The following is a 20,865-nucleotide window of genomic DNA, read 5'->3' as shown; positions in this document are numbered from 1 at the left end:
CAGTAGGAGGGGGAACAGCAACTTCCTCATCTGAAGGAACCTTGTCCGACAATAGCCGAGTCTCAAGCAAGGGAGAGACCTGCCGTGGTGGCAATGCTTGACAAACAGAGTCCACACGCAAAGGAGCAACAGTAGCAGTCAAGGACGCTATGTCATGTAACTGCTTAAAGGACTGACCAGCAACAACCAACAGGTGCGGGAGGACGCTCGACGTCAACTCGAGACTGCCTTGACTGCCTAGACTGAGCAGTCAAAAACAACTCTTGACTGCGGTGCTTGACGCTCAACGTCAAAACAAGTCAACTTCGCTGGTTGGCGAACGTCCTGAACGTCAACAAGAGCATGCGGCAGCGGCTGAACGTCCACAAGCGGCTGAAAGTCAACACTGGACTGCATCGAGTGAGGCTCTACAAAACGTGACTGACGTGACTTTGTAACGTCAACGTCAACAGGACGAGCAAAGGTTCGTTTGGGCGGCTGACGGCCAGGATCTCGATCAGCTAAGCGGCGAGGATCATCGTGAACCTGTTCAGCAGAATAGTCCTCCATAAGAGAGGCAAGCTTATTCTGCATGTCTTGCCGTACAACCCATTTAGGATCAACGGGAATGGTTGCGGTAAGAGACGAGGGTAACGTCTGTGACTGCAAAACCTTGCCTACAAAAAGACTCTCGGAGCCTGTGTTACGCTTTTGTTTAGGCGGCGAGCAGTCTTCCGATGACTGCATAGGGTCAGAGCTGTCCTAATAGTTAAAACCAGGACGCTGGACCTGTCCTGAAAGGACTGACTTTCGCTTAAAGGGCCTCGAAACCTTGTTCCACGGTTTCTTATGCGAAAAGCCTTCGGATGACGAGGAGAAAATCGTCTTACTCGTCTTATGGTAGGGGCGGTGTTGATGAGACACGCCTGAAACCATAGAGGGAACGTCTGTTCGCTGATCAAGTCCTCTCGAACCCATAAGTCGTACGACATTACTTCTCCCCTGGGCTTGGGAGCTTGCAAGAGGTCTCGGACTAGGCGAACGACAGGCACGAACAGACGAACCCTCGGTCGCAACACTGATAACACTTTGCGCAATTATCTCTTTATCACTACGATTTTCTGTTTTGCACTTATTTCACTGAAATCGAATTTTTTAACAATTCACATTAGGTATGAATAAAACTGATATCTACCTGAAGCATGCAATTCTACCCTCATCAAAAGGTTATAATTGCGAAATCAGTCGTATAAAGTAAGCACATTAATACAAGCAAAAAAAAAAAGCAAACATATTCTAAGATAAAAAGATCAGTGGCTGGGAAGGAGACTAAACACTAGTTCATTCAAAACTACGTTTTCAATCTCTCACCGTACAGTGCCTTGGGACGAGAATAAAAACTAAAAACGTTTTATCCTTTCTCCCCGTACAAAGACTAGGGACGAGAGTAAAAAACTGACTCGAGAACGTTACTCGCTTGGGACGAGAATAAAGATCGGAACGTTCTCTCTCCTCTCTCTCTCTCCGTCTCTATCTCTCTCTCTCTCTCTCTCTTGATTTCGCACCGAAGAGAAGAGCCCACTTACCTTTCGTCAATAAACAGGTTATTTGACCAAAGGAAAAAACTGAAAGGTTTTTCAATTAAAAAGTTCCTTTAAAATGTTATTTTTATTAGTAAAATAAATTTTTGAATATACTTACCCGGTGATCATATAAGCTGTCAGCTCTGCTGCCCGACAGAAAAACCTAAGGACAAAATAAGCCAGCGATCGCTATACAGGTAGGGGGTGTACATCAACAGCGCCATCTGTCGAGCAGGTACTCAAGTACTTCCAGTAAACAAAGAACCAATTTTCTCCTCGGTCCACTGGGTCTCTATGGGGGAGGAAGGGAGGGTCCTTTAATATATGATCACCGGGTAAGTATATTCAAAAATTTATTTTACTAATAAAAATAACATTTTTCAATATTAAACTTAGCCGGTGATCATATAAGCTGATTCACACCCAGGGGGGTGGGTAGAGACCAGCATTACATGTTTACATTATTATGAGCTAAGTATTTTGTATTTCATTTTAGCAGTTATTCAAAATAACAAACATAAAATAAATAAGTACCTGGTAAGGAAGTCGACTTGAACAATTACTCTGCCTTTTTAAGTACGTCTTCCTTACTGAGCCTTGCGATCCTCATAGGATGCTGAGCGACTCCTAGGAGCTGAAGTATCAAGGTTTGCAACCCATACTAAAGGACCTCATCAAAACTTCTAATCTAGGCGCTTCTCAAGAAAAGAATTTGACCACCCGCCAAATCAACCAGGATGCGAAAGGCTTCTTAGCCTCCCGGACAACCCAAGAACAACAGTAAAAAACATTTCAAGAGAAAGATTAAAAAGGTTATGGAATTAGGGGAATGTAGTGGTTGAGCCCTCACCCACTACTGCACTCGCTGCTACGAATGGTCCCAGGGTGTAGCAGTTCTCGTAAAGAGACTGAACATCTTTAAGATAAAAAGACGCGAACACTGACTTGCTTCTCCAATAGGTTGCGTCCATTATACTCTGCAGAGATCTATTTTGTTTGAAGGCTACTGAAGTTGCGACAGCTCTAACTTCATGTGTCCTTACCTTCAGCAAAGCATGGTCTTCCTCATTCAGATGGGAGTGGGCTTCTCGAATCAACAGTCTGATATAATAGGAAACTGCATTCTTCGACATAGGTAAAGAAGGTTTCTTAATAGCACACCATAAAGCTTCTGACTGTCCTCGTAAAGGTTTAGTTCGTCTTAAATAGAACTTAAGAGCTCTAACAGGGCATAAGACTCTTTCTAGTTCATTTCCAACCAAGTTAGAAAGGCTTGGAATATCGAACGATTTAGGCCAAGGACGAGAAGGTAGTTCGTTTTTGGCTAGAAAACCAAGCTGTAAGGAACATGTAGCCGTTTCAGATGAAAATCCGATGTTCCTGCTGAAGGCGTGTATCTCACTGACTCTTTTAGCTGTTGCTAAGCAGACGAGGAAAAGAGTCTTTAAAGTGAGATCTTTAAAGGAGGCTGATTGTAGTGGCTCGAACCTTTCTGACATAAGGAATCTTAGTACCACGTCTAAATTCCAACCTGGTGTGGCCAAACGACGCTCCTTCGAGGTCTCCAAAGACTTAAGGAGGTCCTGTAGATCTTTGTTGTTGGAAAGATCTAAGCCTCTGTGACGGAAGACTGCTGCCAACATGCTTCTGTAACCCTTGATCGTGGGAGCTGAAAGAGATCTTTCCTTCCTCAGGTATAAAAGGAAGTCAGCTATCTGAGTTACAGAGGTACTGGTTGAGGATACTGATACAGACTTGCACCAGCTTCGGAAGACTTCCCACTTCGACTGGTAGACTCTAAGAGTGGATGTCCTCCTTGCTCTAGCAATCGCCCTGGCTGCCTCCTTCGAAAAGCCTCTAGCTCTCGAGAGTCTTTCGATAGTCTGAAGGCAGTCAGACGAAGAGTGTGGAGGCCTGGGTGTACCTTCTTTACGTGTGGCTGACGTAGAAGGTCCACTCTTAGAGGAAGAGTTCTGGGAACGTCCACTAGCCATTGCAGTACCTCGGTGAACCATTCTCTCGCGGGCCAGAGGGGAGCAACCAACGTCAACCTTGTCCCTTCGTGAGAGGCGAACTTCTGCAGTACCTTGTTGACAATCTTGAACGGGGGGAATGCATAAAGGTCTAGATGGGACCAATCCAGAAGAAAAGCATCTATATGAACTGCTGCTGGGTCCGGGATTGGCGAACAATAATTTGGGAGCCTCTTGGTCATCGAGGTTGCAAATAGATCTATAGTAGGTTGGCCCCACATGGCCCATAGTCTCTTGCATACATTCTTGTGAAGGGTCCATTCTGTTGGGATGATTTGACCCTTCCGACTGAGGCGGTCCGCCATGACATTCATGTTGCCTTGAATGAACCTCGTTACTAGAGACAGGTTTAGATCTCTTGACCAGGTGAGGAGGTCCCTTGCGATCTCGTACAACGTCATAGAATGGGTCCCTCCTTGCTTGGAGATGTACGCCAAGGCCGTGGTGTTGTCGGAGTTCACCTCCACCACCTTGCCTAGAAGGAGGGACTTGAAGCTTCTCAAGGCCAGATGAACTGCCAGTAGCTCCTTGCAGTTGATATGTAACGTTCTTTGCTCCGAGTTCCAAGTGCCCGAGCATTCCCGACCGTCTAATGTCGCACCCCAGCCCGTGTCCGATGCGTCCGAGAAGAGAACGTGGTTGGGAGTCTGAACAGCCAGGGGCAGACCCTCTCTGAGGTTGATGTTGTCCTTCCACCAAGTCAGAGATGACCTCATCTTCTCGGAAATAGGGATCGAGACCGCTTCTAGCGTCTTGTCCTTTCTCCAGTGAACAGCTAGGTGAAATTGAAGGGGTCGGAGGTGCAGTCTCCCTAACGCAATGAACTGGTCCAGTGATGAAAGCGTCCCTATCAGACTCATCCACTGTCTGACTGAACATCGGCCCTTCTTTAGCATGTTCTGGATGCATTCTTGGGCTTGACTTATTCTGGGGGCCGACGGAAAAGCCCGAAAAGCTTGACTCTGAATCTCCATCCCTAGGTACACTATAGTTTGGGATGGGACCAGTTGGGACTTTTCCATATTGACCAGGAGACCCAATTCCTTGGTCAGATCTAGAGTCCACTTTAGATTCTCCAGACAGCGACGACTTGACGAAGCTCTTAGAAGCCAGACGTCCAAATAGAGGGAGGCTCTGATGTCTGCTAAATGCAGGAATTTGGCAATATTCCTCATCAGTTTCGTAAAAACAAGAGGCGCCGTGCTTAGGCCAAAGCACAGGGCTTGAAATTGGTAGACAACCTTCCCGTAAACGAACCTTAGAAAAGGTTGGGAATCTGGGTGGATGGGGACGTGAAAGTAAGCGTCCTTGAGGTCTAAAGAGACCATCCAGTCTTCCTTCCTGACCGATGCTAGAACCGACTTTGTCGTCTCCATGGCGAACGTCTGCTTTGTGACAAAGACATTCAGAGCACTGACGTCTAGCACCGGTCTCGACCCTCCTGTCTTCTTTACCACTAAGAAGAGACGGTTGTAGAAGCTCGGGGATTGATGGTCCCGGACTTTGACTACTGCTCCCTTTTGTAGTAAGAGAGACACCTCTTGCTTCAAAGCTAGTCTCTTGTCCTCCTCTCTGTACCTGGGAGAGAGGTCGATGGGAGTTGTTGCTAGAGGGGGCTTGCGCAAGAATGGGATCTTGTACCCTTCTCTGAGCAACTTCACAGATTGTGCATCTGCGCCCCTGTTCTCCCAGGCCTGCCAGTAGTTCTTGAGCCTGGCTCCCACTGCTGTCTGAAGAAGGTGGCAGTCAGACTCTGCCTCTAAAGGACTTGGTACCTTTCTTCTTGCTCCCACGTTTACCTTCGGCACGAGCACCTCCTCTGCTGGAGGCTCTGCCACGAAAGGGCGGAATGAATCTTGACGCTGGAGTATCCATCCTGGGTCTAGGCACGGTAGGCAAAGGGGTGGCTTTGCGTGCAGATGACGCAACCAGGTCATGCGTGTCTTTTTGAATCAAGGAGGCAGCAATCTCCTTGATCAACTCCTCAGGGAAGAGGCACTTCAAGAGAGGCGCAAACATAAGCTCCGATCTCTGACATTGAGTTACTCCAGCTGACAAGAAGGAGCAAAGGTGTTCCCGTTTCTTGAGGACCCCGGAAACAAACGAAGCCGCAAGCTCACTGGAACCGTCCCGTATGGCCTTGTCCATGCAGGACATAATGAGCATGGAAGTTTCCTTGTCAGAAGGGGAGGTCTTCCTGCTCAACGCTCCCAAACACCAATCCAAAAAGTTAAACACTTCGAATGCTCTGAATACTCCTTTCATCAGATGGTCTAAATCTGAAGGAGTCCAACAAATCTTGGAGCGTCTCATGGCCAGCCTGCGGGGAGAGTCTACAAGACTTGAGAAATCGCCCTGGGCAGAGGCAGGAACTCCCAAGCCGAGAACTTCTCCCGTGGCATACCAGACGCTCGATCTGGAAGCGAGTTTGGCAGGGGGAAACATGAAAGCTGTCTTCCCAAGGTGCTTTTTGGACTGCAACCAATCTCCCAACACTCTTAAAGCTCTCTTGGACGAGCGGGCGAGGACGAGCTTCGTAAAGGCAGGCGCGGATGACTGCGTGCCTAAAGCGAACTCAGAGGGAGGAGAGCGTGGTGCTGCAGAAACAAACTGATCAGGATACATATCCTTGAACAGTGCAAGCACTTTCCTAAAGTCCAAGGAGGGAGGCGTGGTCTTGGGTTCGTCGATGTCCGTGTGCGGGTCATCAAGGTGTGCAGCGTCGTCATCATCAAAGAGTCCATCGTCTGAATGCTGAGGAGGAAGCGGCAAAGGAGTAGGAATTAGCTGGTCAGCTGAGTCCGGCAGCACGGGTGCATGCGTGACTGCACTGGACGCAACGTCATGGAACTGTTGGCCAGTCTGTGAGCTGGCAACAACCATAGCTGCGCGGGGGCGCAAAGCTTCTACTCCTGACTGTCTAGTCTGCTGTGGGCGAGTAGTGGTAACCACAGTGGGTTGCGGAGGTTGACGCATAGCGTCAAAACAAAACAACTTAACTCCACCCTCCTGTTGTTGTGGTAACTCGCGAACGTCAACGGAGGGTTCCGTGCGTCGCTGAATGTCAACATGCGGCTGGCAGGGTACACTGCGCATGGGTGGCGGGACTCTCACAGCTGGAGTGCGGGAGAAGGTAGCCTCAGCGTCTACTGGACGCACAACCGTGGTTGGTTGTAGGCTAACGGGTGCAGCGTCAACCTTCTCCGCACGAAAGTCCTGCATTAACGATGTTAACTGCGTCTGCATAGACTGCAGCAAAGACCACTTAGGGTCTACAGCAGCAGGTGCGGCAACAGACGGTGTTACTGCCTGTTGCGGTACCGCTTTGCCTCTCTTGGGATGTGAGCAGTCATCAGAAGACTGCAGCGAGTCCGAACTGACCCAGTGGCTACAACTGGGCCGTTGGACTTGCGCGGAAGGGACCTTGCGTTTGAGAGGCCGTTAGACCTTGGTCCATCGTTTCTTACGCGAAACATCTTCCGCAGACGAGGAATAAATGGGCTCTCTCGTCTTCTTGTGGGTGGGGCGATCTTGGCAAGATACGTCCGAAACCACGGAGGGAACGTCTGTCCGCTGATTAAAGCCTGTCGAACCCTTTGGTCGTACGACATTGCTTCTCCCCTGGGCTTGGGAGCTTGCAAGAGGTCCCGGACTGGGAGGACGACAGGCACGAACAGACGCACCCTCAAGCGCAACACTAACACTTTTCACAACACTACCACTCACTTTGTCACTACCCACTGCACTCTTACCCTTCAACTCCTTGACGTCTGCCATGAGTTGGTTACGGTCACTCGCCAATGACTCGACTCTCTCACCAAGAGCCTGGATGGCACGCATCATATCTGCCATCGAAGGTTGTTGAGTGCTAGAAGGGGGATCAGGAGCAACCACTACAGGGGAAGGAATAGGTTGTGGGGCATGGGGAGAGGAAAAATCAACGGAGCGAGATGAACTTCTCCTGACTCTATCTCTCTCTAGCCTACGTGAATATTTCAGGAATTCGAGAAAATCGAATTCCGAAAGCCCAACGCATTCCTCACATCGATTTTCCAATTGACAGGTTTTACCCCGACAATTGGAACAAATGGTGTGCGGATCGATAGAGGCCTTCGGAAGACGCCTTGAACAGTCCCTAGCACTACACTTCCTGTATTTAGGGACTTGAGAAGGGTCAGACATCTTGAATTAGTCAAAGGGGGGATTCAAAATCTATCCAAGTCGTCAACAAATAATCCAAATTCAATCAAAGAATGCAAGGAAGTATTGAAGATAACCTCTGCAAAGCGAAAGCTAATAACTAGAAATGAGTTCTTCACCAAAATCTGTGAAAATCAATCCAGTAAGCAACAGCATATTTAGTAGGTCTTGCCGGTGGCACGACAGAGAGAAAATTGGTTCTTTGTTTACTGGAAGTACTTGAGTACCTGCTCGACAGATGGCGCTGTTGATGTACACCCCCTACCTGTATAGCGATCGCTGGCGTATTTTGTCCTTAGGTTTTTCTGTCGGGCAGCAGAGCTGACAGCTTATATGATCACCGGCTAAGTTTAATATTGAAAAATAGTATTTAAAACATTTAAGCTCTGAAAGAAGAATGAACAAAACGTCAGAATCGATTTACTCTTTCTGCAAACTGAAACCGTGATACTCTCTCTCTCTATCGTAACGATAGAGCGCAAACTGCGTAGCATAAATAAACTAAACGTTAGTTCATCTTTGAAACAGTACGAAGACTATTCAAAGAAAATCTTTCATAAAATATCTACTAAAAAATATTCATTTAATAAGTTTTAAATCATTTGCTCTGTAAAAGTTATTTACGATTGAAAGGGCTCAACGTTGTTTAACTTCGGTTTCCAAGTTAGGACCGCCTACTCTCAGGAAAGGTCGCATATAAACAAATCATTAAAATTTATCTTGATATTTATTATAAATGGAAAGCTAATCGAAGAGGCCTAATAAAGGCGGTTGAGATATAAAATATATAGAGGAAAATCTATAATTAATTTATAACGTGATAAGATAATTGCTAAAAGCCTAAAACACACTTCCGTACTAAGGGAAGGGTCGGCCATTTAAAAGTCAAAGAAAGTCCAAAAAACAATCCAAAGTCATCAAAAATTAAATCTATCCAAAAACGAGTTCAAGATTTAAGTTGAAGATAAAACACCTGCACTGCGAAAGCTCAAACCAAAAGGAAGTACTTCACCAAATATGTTGAGAAAACTCCAGGTTATACAGCGAGTATTGATACGTCTTGTCGTTAAGGCCGACAGAGAAAAAATTGGGTCTGTTTACATGTATACAGTGAACCCTCATTTATCGCGGTAGATAGGTTCCAGTCGCGGCCGCGATAGGTGAAAATCCGCGAAGTAGTGACACCATATTTACCTACTTATTCAACAAGTATATTCAGACTTTTAAAACCTTCCCTTGTACGTAGTACTGTTAACAAACTACCCTTTAATGTACAGAACACCTAATGCATGTACTACAGTACCCTAAACTAAAACAGGCACAAATATTAAAGGTGATTTTATATCATGCATTTCCTAAACATGCTAAAAAGCACGATAAAAAATGGCAACCAATGTTTTGTTTACATTTATCTCTGATCATAATGTAGAAACAAACTGGAGGTAGAGCTTTGCTTATTACCCAGACATATTTCCCATACTTTTCCCTTAGAACTACATCACATCTTCCTACTTTAGATATATATATATATATATATATATATATATATATATATATATATATATATATATATATATATATATATATATATATATATATATATATATGTGTGTGTGTGTGTGTGTGTGTGTGTATATATATATATATATATATATATATATATATATATATATATATATATATATATATATATATATATATATATATATATATATATATATATATATATATATATATATATATATATATATATATATATATATATATATATATATATATATATATATATATATATATATTTATATGTATACACATATACATACCTACATATATACATAAATACATGCATATATATATATATATATATATATATATATATATATATATATATATATATATATATATATATATATATATATATTACTGTATATATATGGGTTATGGAAAAAATCCGCGAAGTGGTGAATCCGCGATGGTCGAACCGCGAAGTAGCGAGGGTTCACTGTATGCGGTATCTGGCCGATAGTTGGCGCTGGTGGGCACACCCGCAACCTTCATAGCGATCGCTCACGAGTTTTTGTGTGTGTTTTCTGTCGAGCCGCTGGAGCAGCAGCTATTATATATTCACCGGCTAAGTTAAATATTTAAAAATAGGAACTTACAGTTGTTAATAGCTAATAGCGGTACTGAAATTTATCCTATAAATGCAAACTGCTTACCAATAACCTATATGGTGATCTAAATAAAAAAATATTTGTAAAAATTGAGTTAGTCTTTTAATACAACCCCATCAGCATACATATGCATAATCCTAGTCAACAACTCCAAAACATTAGAAAAACAATAGCCTTCATTAGGCCAAGTATTCTTCTAGCCAGTGACCATGAATAGTCTGTAAAAAATACATTTTAATCTTTAAAACCTCATAATTTTGCCTCATTTTCAATTTTAAATATGCCCATGTAGCTAAGAAGGAAAGGCTTTCTTGTAGAATGCATGACAGTTTAAACCCGAGCAAATATGTAGGCAACCTTTAAAGAGAATGAAGTCAGTAAAACCAAATCTTTGTACTATCAAAGTGTTGAGAATTTGACAGCAGCCCTGTAGCAGAACCATAAAATATCTAATAAAAACATGAAACAATTTAAAGAAAGGATCTCACTCAATAAAGTGTGGCTCACACAAAGAAGATGAGGCTAATATGGGCACCCCCTCAACACTTACCTGCCACAACTGAGGGATGAAAAAAATTGGATGTACTGTATCAAATCAAAAGTCTTCTAAGTTCATTGTGCAAGAGAGGTAATAAGCTGATTTAAACTCCATGACATCCAAAAACACCTGGGATATTAGAAATCTAAATACTATAAGTCCCCCTAGGAAAATATATTAACCAGAAGATAAAAATTTCATAATAATCACAGTTAAAAAAGAAAGGAACTTGAATTTCCTGTTATTCAACCTCTCTACATCCATTGAGTTCCAACACTTATAACAGATCAGCAGCATGGTAGAACACAAGTATCACTGGGGATATTCAATTTAAAAAAAAAAACAGAAAACACCTATCTGGGTCCCATAAAATCAATGAGATCTGCCAAGTACCTAGGGGATACTGACATGGAATATATGTAAGAGAGAGCATGTCACCAACAGGATTAATGTGGCCAGAGAGGACAAGAAAGGCCTAAAATGAGTCAGATTCCTCCACAGAGTTAAATACAGAGTGCAATAAGCTGAAGTAATGGATACAAGCAGTATACTGTATACAATGAGAGAGTTTTGGCAGTCCCAGTTTGAACCACCCTTACTTGGAAAGTTGCAGTTAATACCACTTTAAAAATTTTGATTAATACATCACATCTTTCTAGCTTTCATCATCATATCTTATTGCACCACTTGTGTATCCAATAGATGGCTCCACCATTTGCTTCCTGTAGATCTACATCTGACCATGCAGATTCCGCTGGGCAGCAGCAATCATACATGTGAACTACATTAAAGCCTCAAAGGTGGTAAAAGGATAAACCCTTAGCCCACGAGCAGAGATGGCAAAATTTAAAGTAATCAGTTTCAATTCCGAAGGATTATCCCGAAGGATTGTCGGCATCACAAGCAGAGCTACTTGCCACACTAAATGCTGACATAATATCCTTACAAGAAACCCACAAAAACTTCATCCTACCTAGAATTCTACACATGCACTTGATTATTTGCCACATAAGTCAAACCCATGAAAGTGCAATATTTGCTCAGGACAAGTCTATTATCAAAAATAACCAAGATTTTTCTGAAGGGGGACTTCGAGATCCTTCAGGTAGACTCTGAACACAAACATCATGCCAGTTTATAAACAACCATCTACACCCTTTGCAGGGCCTCAAATGTACCATCCTGAAAACAAAGCAGTCCTTACTATAGGGGACTTCAACAGCCACAATACCATCAGGGGCTATGACTAAAATTACCATAATGGAGAGGCGGTGGAGGAGTGAGCTGTAACACATGATCTCACCATCTTATGCGACACAAAGGATGATGCATCCTTTCAAAGTGCACATTGGAGAAGAGGGTACAACCCAGACATGGCTTTTGTCTCTTCCAAGCACCACCAAACCTTTACAAAGACCATATCTAATCCAATTCCTAAATCTCAACAGCAGCCCATGACCATCGATATAAAGTCTGTCATCAGACCTAGAGAGACCAATCACAAAATCCCCAGATTTACGTAATGCAAAACAAAATGGGAAATTATTCAAATAATATAAAAGCAGATATTAAGAACTATACCAAAGATACATAGAGATTTTAATGAAGATTCATTTGTCAACAATACAATTGAGCTTGGAGAAACTCTACTTAATTCATTTAGCAATGAAAGATGTCAGCGCTGACAAGAAACTAAAACCAGCATCAATTTGACTCTTATCAGAAAAAAAAGGGTGGGCCACCATGAAAAACTCAACTCTGAAGATTAAAGGCAGCTAAGAACAGCTTCAGTCAATACTAATGAAGTAACTCACTAACTCCTACTCAATGGAAAGCCAAATAACAAAGAAAGGGGATAATTAAAAAAAATGAAAATGGACATGGCACAAGCTGTCAGAGAGTAACCAAAAATTTCTCATCATTCACCATGGCAATGAAATTTCCTAAAGCCTGGAAGGCAGCCAGATTAGATAGAATTATAGTGGAGATGACCCTAAACTTTGATGATAGAACAAAAGAATGACTCCTTCCACTATTCAATAAATGTGCAACAGCCTATCGAACACCAAGGATATGGAAAAGAGCTAAAGTAGTAGCATTGCTAAAACCAGGTGAATACCCCTTGTCGCCCAAAAGTTACAGGCAAATATCACTGTTATGCATCACCTATGAATTATATGAACGCATAATAATGGCACGAATATCTCAAAAGATCAAAGGAAATTCATCACCCAACCAAGCAGGCTTCAGACCAGGTCGATCATGCTGCAGTCAGGTTCTGAACTTTACTCAGCACACGGAGGATGAATTTGATATGAAACAAATCACTGGGGCAGAATTTTTACACCTTACAACTGCAAACGAAACTGTCGAACATCAGGCACTCCTTCTAAAAGTGTCCCAAATACAGTAGTTGAAGATGCCATAAAGTGAATCAAGAGCTTAATAGAGCCTATCGAATAATCAATGCCACATTAAAGGCAACACCTTTACCATCTCTTTATAGACTGGCCCATATTGCACCACCACTAATTCGATGAGATGATATTACAAAAATTGAAAGGGTCCAACAGATGAAAGATCCAAGGCATTCTACTACAGAGAAATCAGGCAACAAGATGGCAACTAAAGTCAAGAAAAAGCTTCATGGTAGTGGAGCACTGCCTACAGATTGCTGAAATGGAGCACTACCTGACCCTAGTGAACACCTACCTAGTGGAGCATCCCTTAACAGAACGGAGTGGACCACCTTAAATACAGCAAGATCCAAGGTTGGGAAAACAGGATATAGTCTTTAGAAGTGGGGATATGTCACCAATGCTGATTGCCCCTAGGTGAATCATCCCAAACAACAAACACTGTGGGAACCCTATACATCATCAGGACCTGAAAATCCTTCCGACATAGCTCTGAGGGCTCCTTAGCTCTCTTTCCCCCCTTCAAAGCATACAACTGATACTGCATAGAAGGCCACAACCTACACAAGGCACAAAAGGATGATTGCAAACAATCATGCCCCTAGAAAGAGGCACAGAAAGAATGTGGATTCACACCTGGTTTAATAAAAACCAGATTATATATAATGTTTATCCTTGCATTTGAGAGTCTCTTGCTCCAATAATAGCAGTCAACAGACAACATTCATTTCCTGAAGGAGAAAGAAAATGAAAATTTGATTGAGGGTGTAACAGTACATCTGTACTCATTGTGGCAAAAAACATAAGTGAAGAGCTTTTGATATGTGGGGGAGAATGGGGCTCCTTGCCCTCATTCCCACCTGTTTCTTAACTACCTCGTTAAATGATTCAATGGCTATCCAGCTTGTGCTGAAAACATACTCCCTAATTAATGTACAAAGGTTTTTATATATAGCATAAGAACAAATCCAATTCCATTATACTTAGTTTATAAGTTGAGGCAGAATAAGCTGTGATATTTTCTGTTTTTCTTCAATGGTAAGAGTAGCATAAAAATGCAACCAATTCCTTGAGTAACAACTGGAAAAAGAGGAATTCCAATGATAAATAAATGCCTAGATGGTATTGCAGTCATCCAAAAAAAAAAAAAAAGTGTTCCTTAAAGGGTAATGTGTTATCTGGTAGCAAACAAATTTAGCATAGGTGGTGTTGTAACAGGTTTTACAAAGCCTGAACACATGGGTCTCCCTATTACACACCTAGTCCATTATTGCACATTGATAATTTGGCCTTGTATATCCTGTTGTATTTTATTTCTGTTCTAGCCTAAATAGATAAGTCTTTAGAAGCTACAGAGCTCCTAACCACCAAAAAAAATAAAAAGCAATTCAGGAACACAGAAATAACAAAGAAAACTGAATTGTGGTGATCTCTAGTACTTCAGTCCTGGAAAAAGTGTCCCCCCAATCATGATAAATAATGAAAACTTGGGATCTATCCACACATGCGATGACAACCAGCTTCTTTCTGCCTTTCAGAAGATTTGTAGTACAGTACTGAAGTTGAAAATTTTATTACTTATGATTCCTGGGCCATTTATTACCAATGAATTTGTTATGAAACAAAATGAACATTACAAACCAGTTAAATTATCATACCTGTAGCAGTAATCTTTTGTGCACATGAAAGAACCTCCTTTCTTCACTTTATCTTTACCAGAACGAGGACCAGTCTGCAGATTTTAAATAAGTATAGATTAATCATAAAGTAAACCATATAAAAGTAAGCAATCAATAATTAATATTTGAGTATTTAAAATAAATATAAGGTAATCTAATATTAACAAAATATACAACTAGAAATTTCATAAAGTAAAGCCCATGGCCAAGATATAACAAATTTTAGAAATAATCTGTATTTTTTTCAAGGTATGCAAAACTGAGTCCTTTAAATAGTGAGATGTTTTAAGCATGAGCTGGAATGGCCACTGAAATTGTTAGTAAGGTAGTTAATAACAGGCGGTGAGTGCGGACGAGAAGCCCCATCCCTCCACCTGTTGGAAGATCGTCACTTTGACCTTTTGGCTCAGGGGTGGTTGAGGAGGGAAGTTTAATTCAAAGGATCCAGGCTTGTATTGCTAGGATATAAAAATTACTTTTAAAATTTTTTATTTGTTCCAAGGCATATACAAGCCTTTCATCCTTTAAATAGGGAAGCTCACTGCTTAGTGGAAGTCCCCCCAAAACCAAACTGGTTGGTTCTTTTTCTTCCCTAGAAATGTTAATCTACCTGGTTCCATAGTGGAGCAAAGGAAATGGTCCAACAACCTGCTATCTGTCTCTCATAGGGATGAGTTGACTGATAGCACCTGGTTATCAGCGTGGAATAATATACCTAGTGTATGATGATCAATGGGTTGGTATAAATGCCACCCTCTCCCTCATTAGGGAGGATGGGAGAGATACTTCTTTAAATTAAGGTTAGATTCAACATGTATCATTTTCGACCACTTTGTCCACAAGAGAGGGAGAGGCGACAATAAAAATGAAGGAAAATACACAGTCATTCGACCTTTTATTCCAGACTCGCATCTAAGCATTACCATAGACAAGAAGCTTCCTGTCCAGTGTGGAAGCTGGGCTACATACACAACTACTTGAGTAGCTGCCACAGAACCAAGCACAAAGGTGTCAAGGGGTTGGGGGCATTCTCCTTAAGTAAAAGTCCGTGGAGGTGGTCTGGCATTTACAAACCACTAGCCTCTAAGAGAGGCCTATAGCCCTGACTTTGTGAGCTCTGGTCCTAGCTGGGACCACGAATCAGCTCTCATGGTGTGTGCTACACGGATCGTCTCATACGGCCAGAAAGAGATCGTGTTTCTAAATACTTCTTTCTTAGCCCTGCCAGTGCTAATAGAGTTGATGAGACTCAGGTTTAATATGTCAGGTCGTCTTCAGATGGCTCCATGGTGCCCTAACGGGACACAAAAGCATCTTTTCTCGATCACCATCCAATGCTTCAGGTAGAGAGGATATGAAGAAGGTGTCTCAAATGGGGTTTTACACCAACGGGTTCCAGGATTTGGCCACAAAGCCAGGAATAAAACTAAAAGAGACCTCCTTCCACCCCTTAGCATGGGTGACAAAAATAAGAGAATGTGCAACTCGCCTATTCTCTTAGCTGATGATAATACTAGCAAAATTAAAGTCTCGAGAGTAAGCTCTCTGTCTGATGATCTTCTCAAATGCATGAATGGAGTATGCCTAGGAGACTTGAGAATGAGGATTATATCCCAGTATGGAGGCCTGAGGCCCCGGGATGGGCAAAACTCCCACAAGGAGGCAAGATTTACATATACCGTTCAGTAAAAAGATCATGTGCAAGGCTGAGCGGTAGCCTTCGACAACCAAGACTGAGAGGTGCTTCTATTGGAAAACGAGGACGAGAAAATCTGCGATCTGCGCTAGGGTTGCTGTGATTGAAAAAGTATTTAAATTGGATTCCTCTCTGGTTACAGCTCAATTTTCCTTTGCCTACACATACACGTAATAGTCTAGCCTATTCTTTACATATTCTTCTCTTTCCTCGTGTCCCTGCCAACACTAAGCTAACCAAACAATTCTTCTTCACTCAAGGGATTAACTACTTCACTCTAATTGTTCAATAACACCAATAGCAGATGGCCCATTCCCTCTGGTTGACAGTTGCCAAGGACTATCACTAGTACCCAAGCATCTCCTGTGCAGTGCTCTTTGAGACCCCAACTAGAAGTGCTAACAGATCGGGATGCCACTTTGCATAAGCCCAACTCATCCTGAGTACTAGTGTAATCAACCCCCAGTTGATTACCGGACAGATCATGCTGAACAGAGGAAAGGCGTATGCGTCCCAGTGATCCCATAGATGTTGGAAGGTGTCTTCAAACACTGCTAATGGGTTTAGAACGAGGGAACAAAACATGGGGAGCTTTTTGTTTAACCGTATAGGTAACAGGTCAATTCCCAAAGGACCCCACACGGCAAGAAGCCTCTTTACTACGTAGGTATGTCTTTGACCCAACAACCTGCTCCTGGTGATTGAGTATCTACTAGTATATTCACCTTGCCCGGAATATACCTGGCTGAGAACTCTACAGTGTTGAATGCCACCAAGGCATACATCTGCTTCGAACACCCCTTGCTTTGTTGATGAGAGTCACTAAGGTTGTGTTGTCACTCATCAACACTATTGAGTACCTCCTCAAACATTCTTGGAATGCTTGCAAGGCTAGAGAGGCTGCTTGCATTTCCAGGACATTGATGTGCAGATGCAATTCCTCTCTTAACCACATTCCTGAGACGACCAGGTCGCTCAAATGTACAGATACATGTCTGGTGGCGTAGAGTTGAGTGGTACTACCCTGGTGAGGTTTTCCTTATCCAGCCCCCAGATAAGATCGTCCCAAACCTTCTGCCCCACTGGAACATGAAGGAATGGGGGATCCCAGACAGCTAACCAGTGATCCTAAAACACCCCTGAAGAGATCTCTGGTGCAGGCAACTGTGTGGAACGAGTTTCTCCATTGAAGAAAGGTGGCCGACAAGACTCTGCCAGCGCTGAGCTGGGTTTCTGTTGGTAATCCTCCTTGAGTTTACTTATGCCATCACCTGATGGAAGGATAATCGCTACTGCCGAGCCTATTAGCATGCCTAAGTACTTCCACCTCAACTTGAGTACAATATTTGACTTCTCCCAGTTTACCACAATCCCCAGGATGTGACAAAATGTAAGAACCTGATCTTGATCCTGTAGAAACTGGCTCACTGAAGACCAGCCAAGATCTGCCAATCGTGAAGATACTGTACATCAACAGACGTATTCTTTGCAAGTGGGCCCAAGCTGCTACCAATGTAAACACCTGAGGAGCAGTACACAGCTCAAAGCACACAGTCTTAAATTGGAACACCATACTGTAGAGTGAAAAACGAAGGTACTTTTGAGAGGACTGGTGCACGGGTACTTCAAAGTATGCATCCTTCAGGTGCACTGAATGAATGAAGTCTCCTTTCTGATAGAACACAGCACAGACTCTACTGTTTCCATGCTGAAATTTGCTTGACAAAAAAACTAGTTCAATGGAGAGAGAGGTTGATGACTGGTCTCAAGACCCCAGTTGACTTCACCAGGAATCGCCAAAAGCTTGGAGACTTGTCTCAAACAACTTCGAGTGCATTCTTCTCTAATATCCCTTCTACCTCTGTCCTCAAGGCTAGGGGTTCCAGTGATATTGGAAGACTGGATGAGAACTCTATCCATAAGGGAGATACGGAGGGGACTGATGGCTCTGAAAAGGTAATAAGTAACTCCCCAAAATGATACTCACTACACACGTTTGGGCATATGTCTCTGCCCTATGGCATGACATGTATTCCCTTACTCTTGGTAGCGGGAGAGGGAGCAAGCCGGCATCAGCATTTCCCTCTCTCCCTTTTTACAGCTTCTGCCCTTCCTGAAAGAACCTGGTTGGGTGGCTTGAAAAGGATAAGCATGCGGAAGCACCTTTGTATACCAAACATCCAAAGGTATTCCTGTCAGAATAAAATGGCATAAAAAGTGGGAAGAGATGCAGACAAAGAAGAAGAAGAAAAACAGCATGAAATTGCCACCTCTAGGGGATCTCTTAATAATGCTTTGGCCTCCCACTGGCTAAGATCTAGTTATAAAATCGACAGGTCAGAGACGAGTAAAATAATCTATGTTAATAACTCTGCCAAAAGAAATATTGTTGAATCCTTTTTAATTGCCTGTACCAAAAGTCACAATTTAAACCTAAACCCTGGTCTGTTTTTTGTTAACACAGTATTATTCTCTTATTTAAAATATGATTTATCTGGAATTATCAAGATTTTGATAGCTATGGGATCCCATTCACCTGTATAAATATGATCTATTTGTACAGTACTATACAGTATATTCATTCTCATTGTATGTTGCGGTCACTAATATGACGAAATTAATAACTCCAATCAAGACTTTTCCTTTTCCTTTTGTGGCCTTCATACATAATTTATGCTCATCACGTGTCAGATTTTATGATTTCTATACATTATATATTGTGTAATTATCAAGATTCGGGAGACCCAGAATTAATTTTATCATGAAAATCTAAGTAGGTAATATTGAAAAGTTCAGTAGAATGCTATTATTCTTATTTTGCAAGTGATAGTGTCGAAGATGACAATAGAATGATGTATATTGTGTAAGTCCGTGTAAAGTTGCGTTTGCAAAAATAGTCTGGTGTTATCTCTGAATTGAATCCTAATATGAAGGTGTATTTTTAGATTTAGATTCACCAGAAAGTAGAACTGTTTAAATACGTACTAGATGAAGATTTACTTGGAAATAAATTCACATTTACAGTAGTCTTAATGATAAATATATTAGTTGGTTTTCCACTGGTATTTTTAAGTTGAAAAGCAAATACTGTATATTTTCATGGTAATTTTAACAACTGCTCATATTACTCTGCAATGCTTAATTTTTTCAAAACAGTGTCATATTCCTCCAACAGTTGCTCAGTATGTATAAATGTTAACATAAGCATAGATTATGAACAAAGGTTATGAAATTGAATTATAACTGTATCTGCATGCCAATTGTATTTGCTGCTTATTCATTCCCATTTTAAGAAATAAAGTTTTATTCTTCAATTTAGCCTTACTTTTTTTTTTCTTTAATAATTTACTTCATTTATTCCTTTATCAACCTGACTCACTTCCTCAGCAATAAAATACTGTAATAAAGTTCATATAAAAAAGCAACCTTTTTTATTTAAAGTACTATAAATATGCTCATACAGAAAGAATTCACCTGAGGTTCAATAGCTTGTTCAGTCAACTTGCCCAGAACTGAAACAAGAGTGGTGCCCAGTGTTCCTACAGCAGTGTAATTCCTGGAGCCATCTATTTATCTGTGAGTTAGCAGGATTGAGGTTGCAACCAGATTGTAAATCTGCATGCTATATCCAGCCGCTGCTCACTTACCACTACAACAATCATTACCCAATCCCACAAGTACCGTTCGGCATCTCAGGTCCACCGGCTATGCTGTCATGGTAAAAGTAGTAGTATAAATGACTTACTGCATGATACTGGAGATCGGTCATAGGTAGGATCTTTCACCTGCAACTGAGGAAACAGCGGTGGCTGTCACACTTACTGCCCCCAAAGGTACCAGTCAATACATAAGCTCCAAATTGGCAAGAGAAAGTAGCGTCAACAATACTCCTATCTGCCAAATGTATACGTAGTACTAGAGATCAGTCTGGTTACGACAATTCACCTCCAACTGATGAAACAGCAGTTGCTGTAACACCAGGCTCATAATCACAAAATGACCCCCAAGCTACCGGCTGAAGCATGAGCTCCATATCGGTACGAGGCAGTGGAGTGAACCATAACACTATTGGCCTATTCCATGCTGTTAGAGATCAGTCAGGGTAGGAACACTTACCTGCAAGCTATGAAACAGTGGTGGCTCACTCTGCTGACCCGCCAACGATTGTGGTGCCCTGGTAGTCGACCAGCTCTCTACTCTCTAACCCACCGCCCCAGTGGCCAACCAGCCCTCCCGTTAGCTATACAATCCTGAAGGTACTGCTTCGCGGGAGATTTCTACAGTATATGTTACAGGTTGCACACATGGGTAAGGAACAATCTTCTATATCATGATGGGAACGAGAACGGTGGGCACATTCTCTGCCAATATTCCCTGACCTATGCAGCTGATATTCGGTTCAAGCAGGTCCGTTCACCTGCTCATGGAGCAACATTAGTAACTCTAATACTGGCTCTTACTCGCTTGACTGACCATGAAAGTACCAGATAATGGGTGAGTACCATCACTCCCTCCAAAAGAAAGAGAGATCACTTTAAGCACCAAGAAGCTTTCACAAAAAGTCCT

General features: G+C 42.2%; 1 protein-coding gene across 2 annotated transcripts in view; it reads right to left on the bottom strand.

The window, feature by feature from the left end:
* Positions 1–20,865, bottom strand: part of LOC137645836 (formylglycine-generating enzyme) — a 147,974-nt gene that overhangs the window by 9,984 nt on the left and 117,125 nt on the right. For both annotated transcript variants that reach the window (XM_068378818.1, XM_068378817.1), the window contains exon 6: positions 14,583–14,656. In XM_068378818.1, the coding sequence (XP_068234919.1) occupies positions 14,583–14,656 (74 nt within the window). The remainder of the gene's footprint in view (positions 1–14,582; positions 14,657–20,865) is intronic.

Source organism: Palaemon carinicauda, chromosome 8, assembly GCF_036898095.1.
Source record: "Palaemon carinicauda isolate YSFRI2023 chromosome 8, ASM3689809v2, whole genome shotgun sequence".
Taxonomy (NCBI): domain Eukaryota; kingdom Metazoa; phylum Arthropoda; class Malacostraca; order Decapoda; family Palaemonidae; genus Palaemon; species Palaemon carinicauda.
This window is presented reverse-complemented; position numbering and strand designations above follow the sequence as displayed.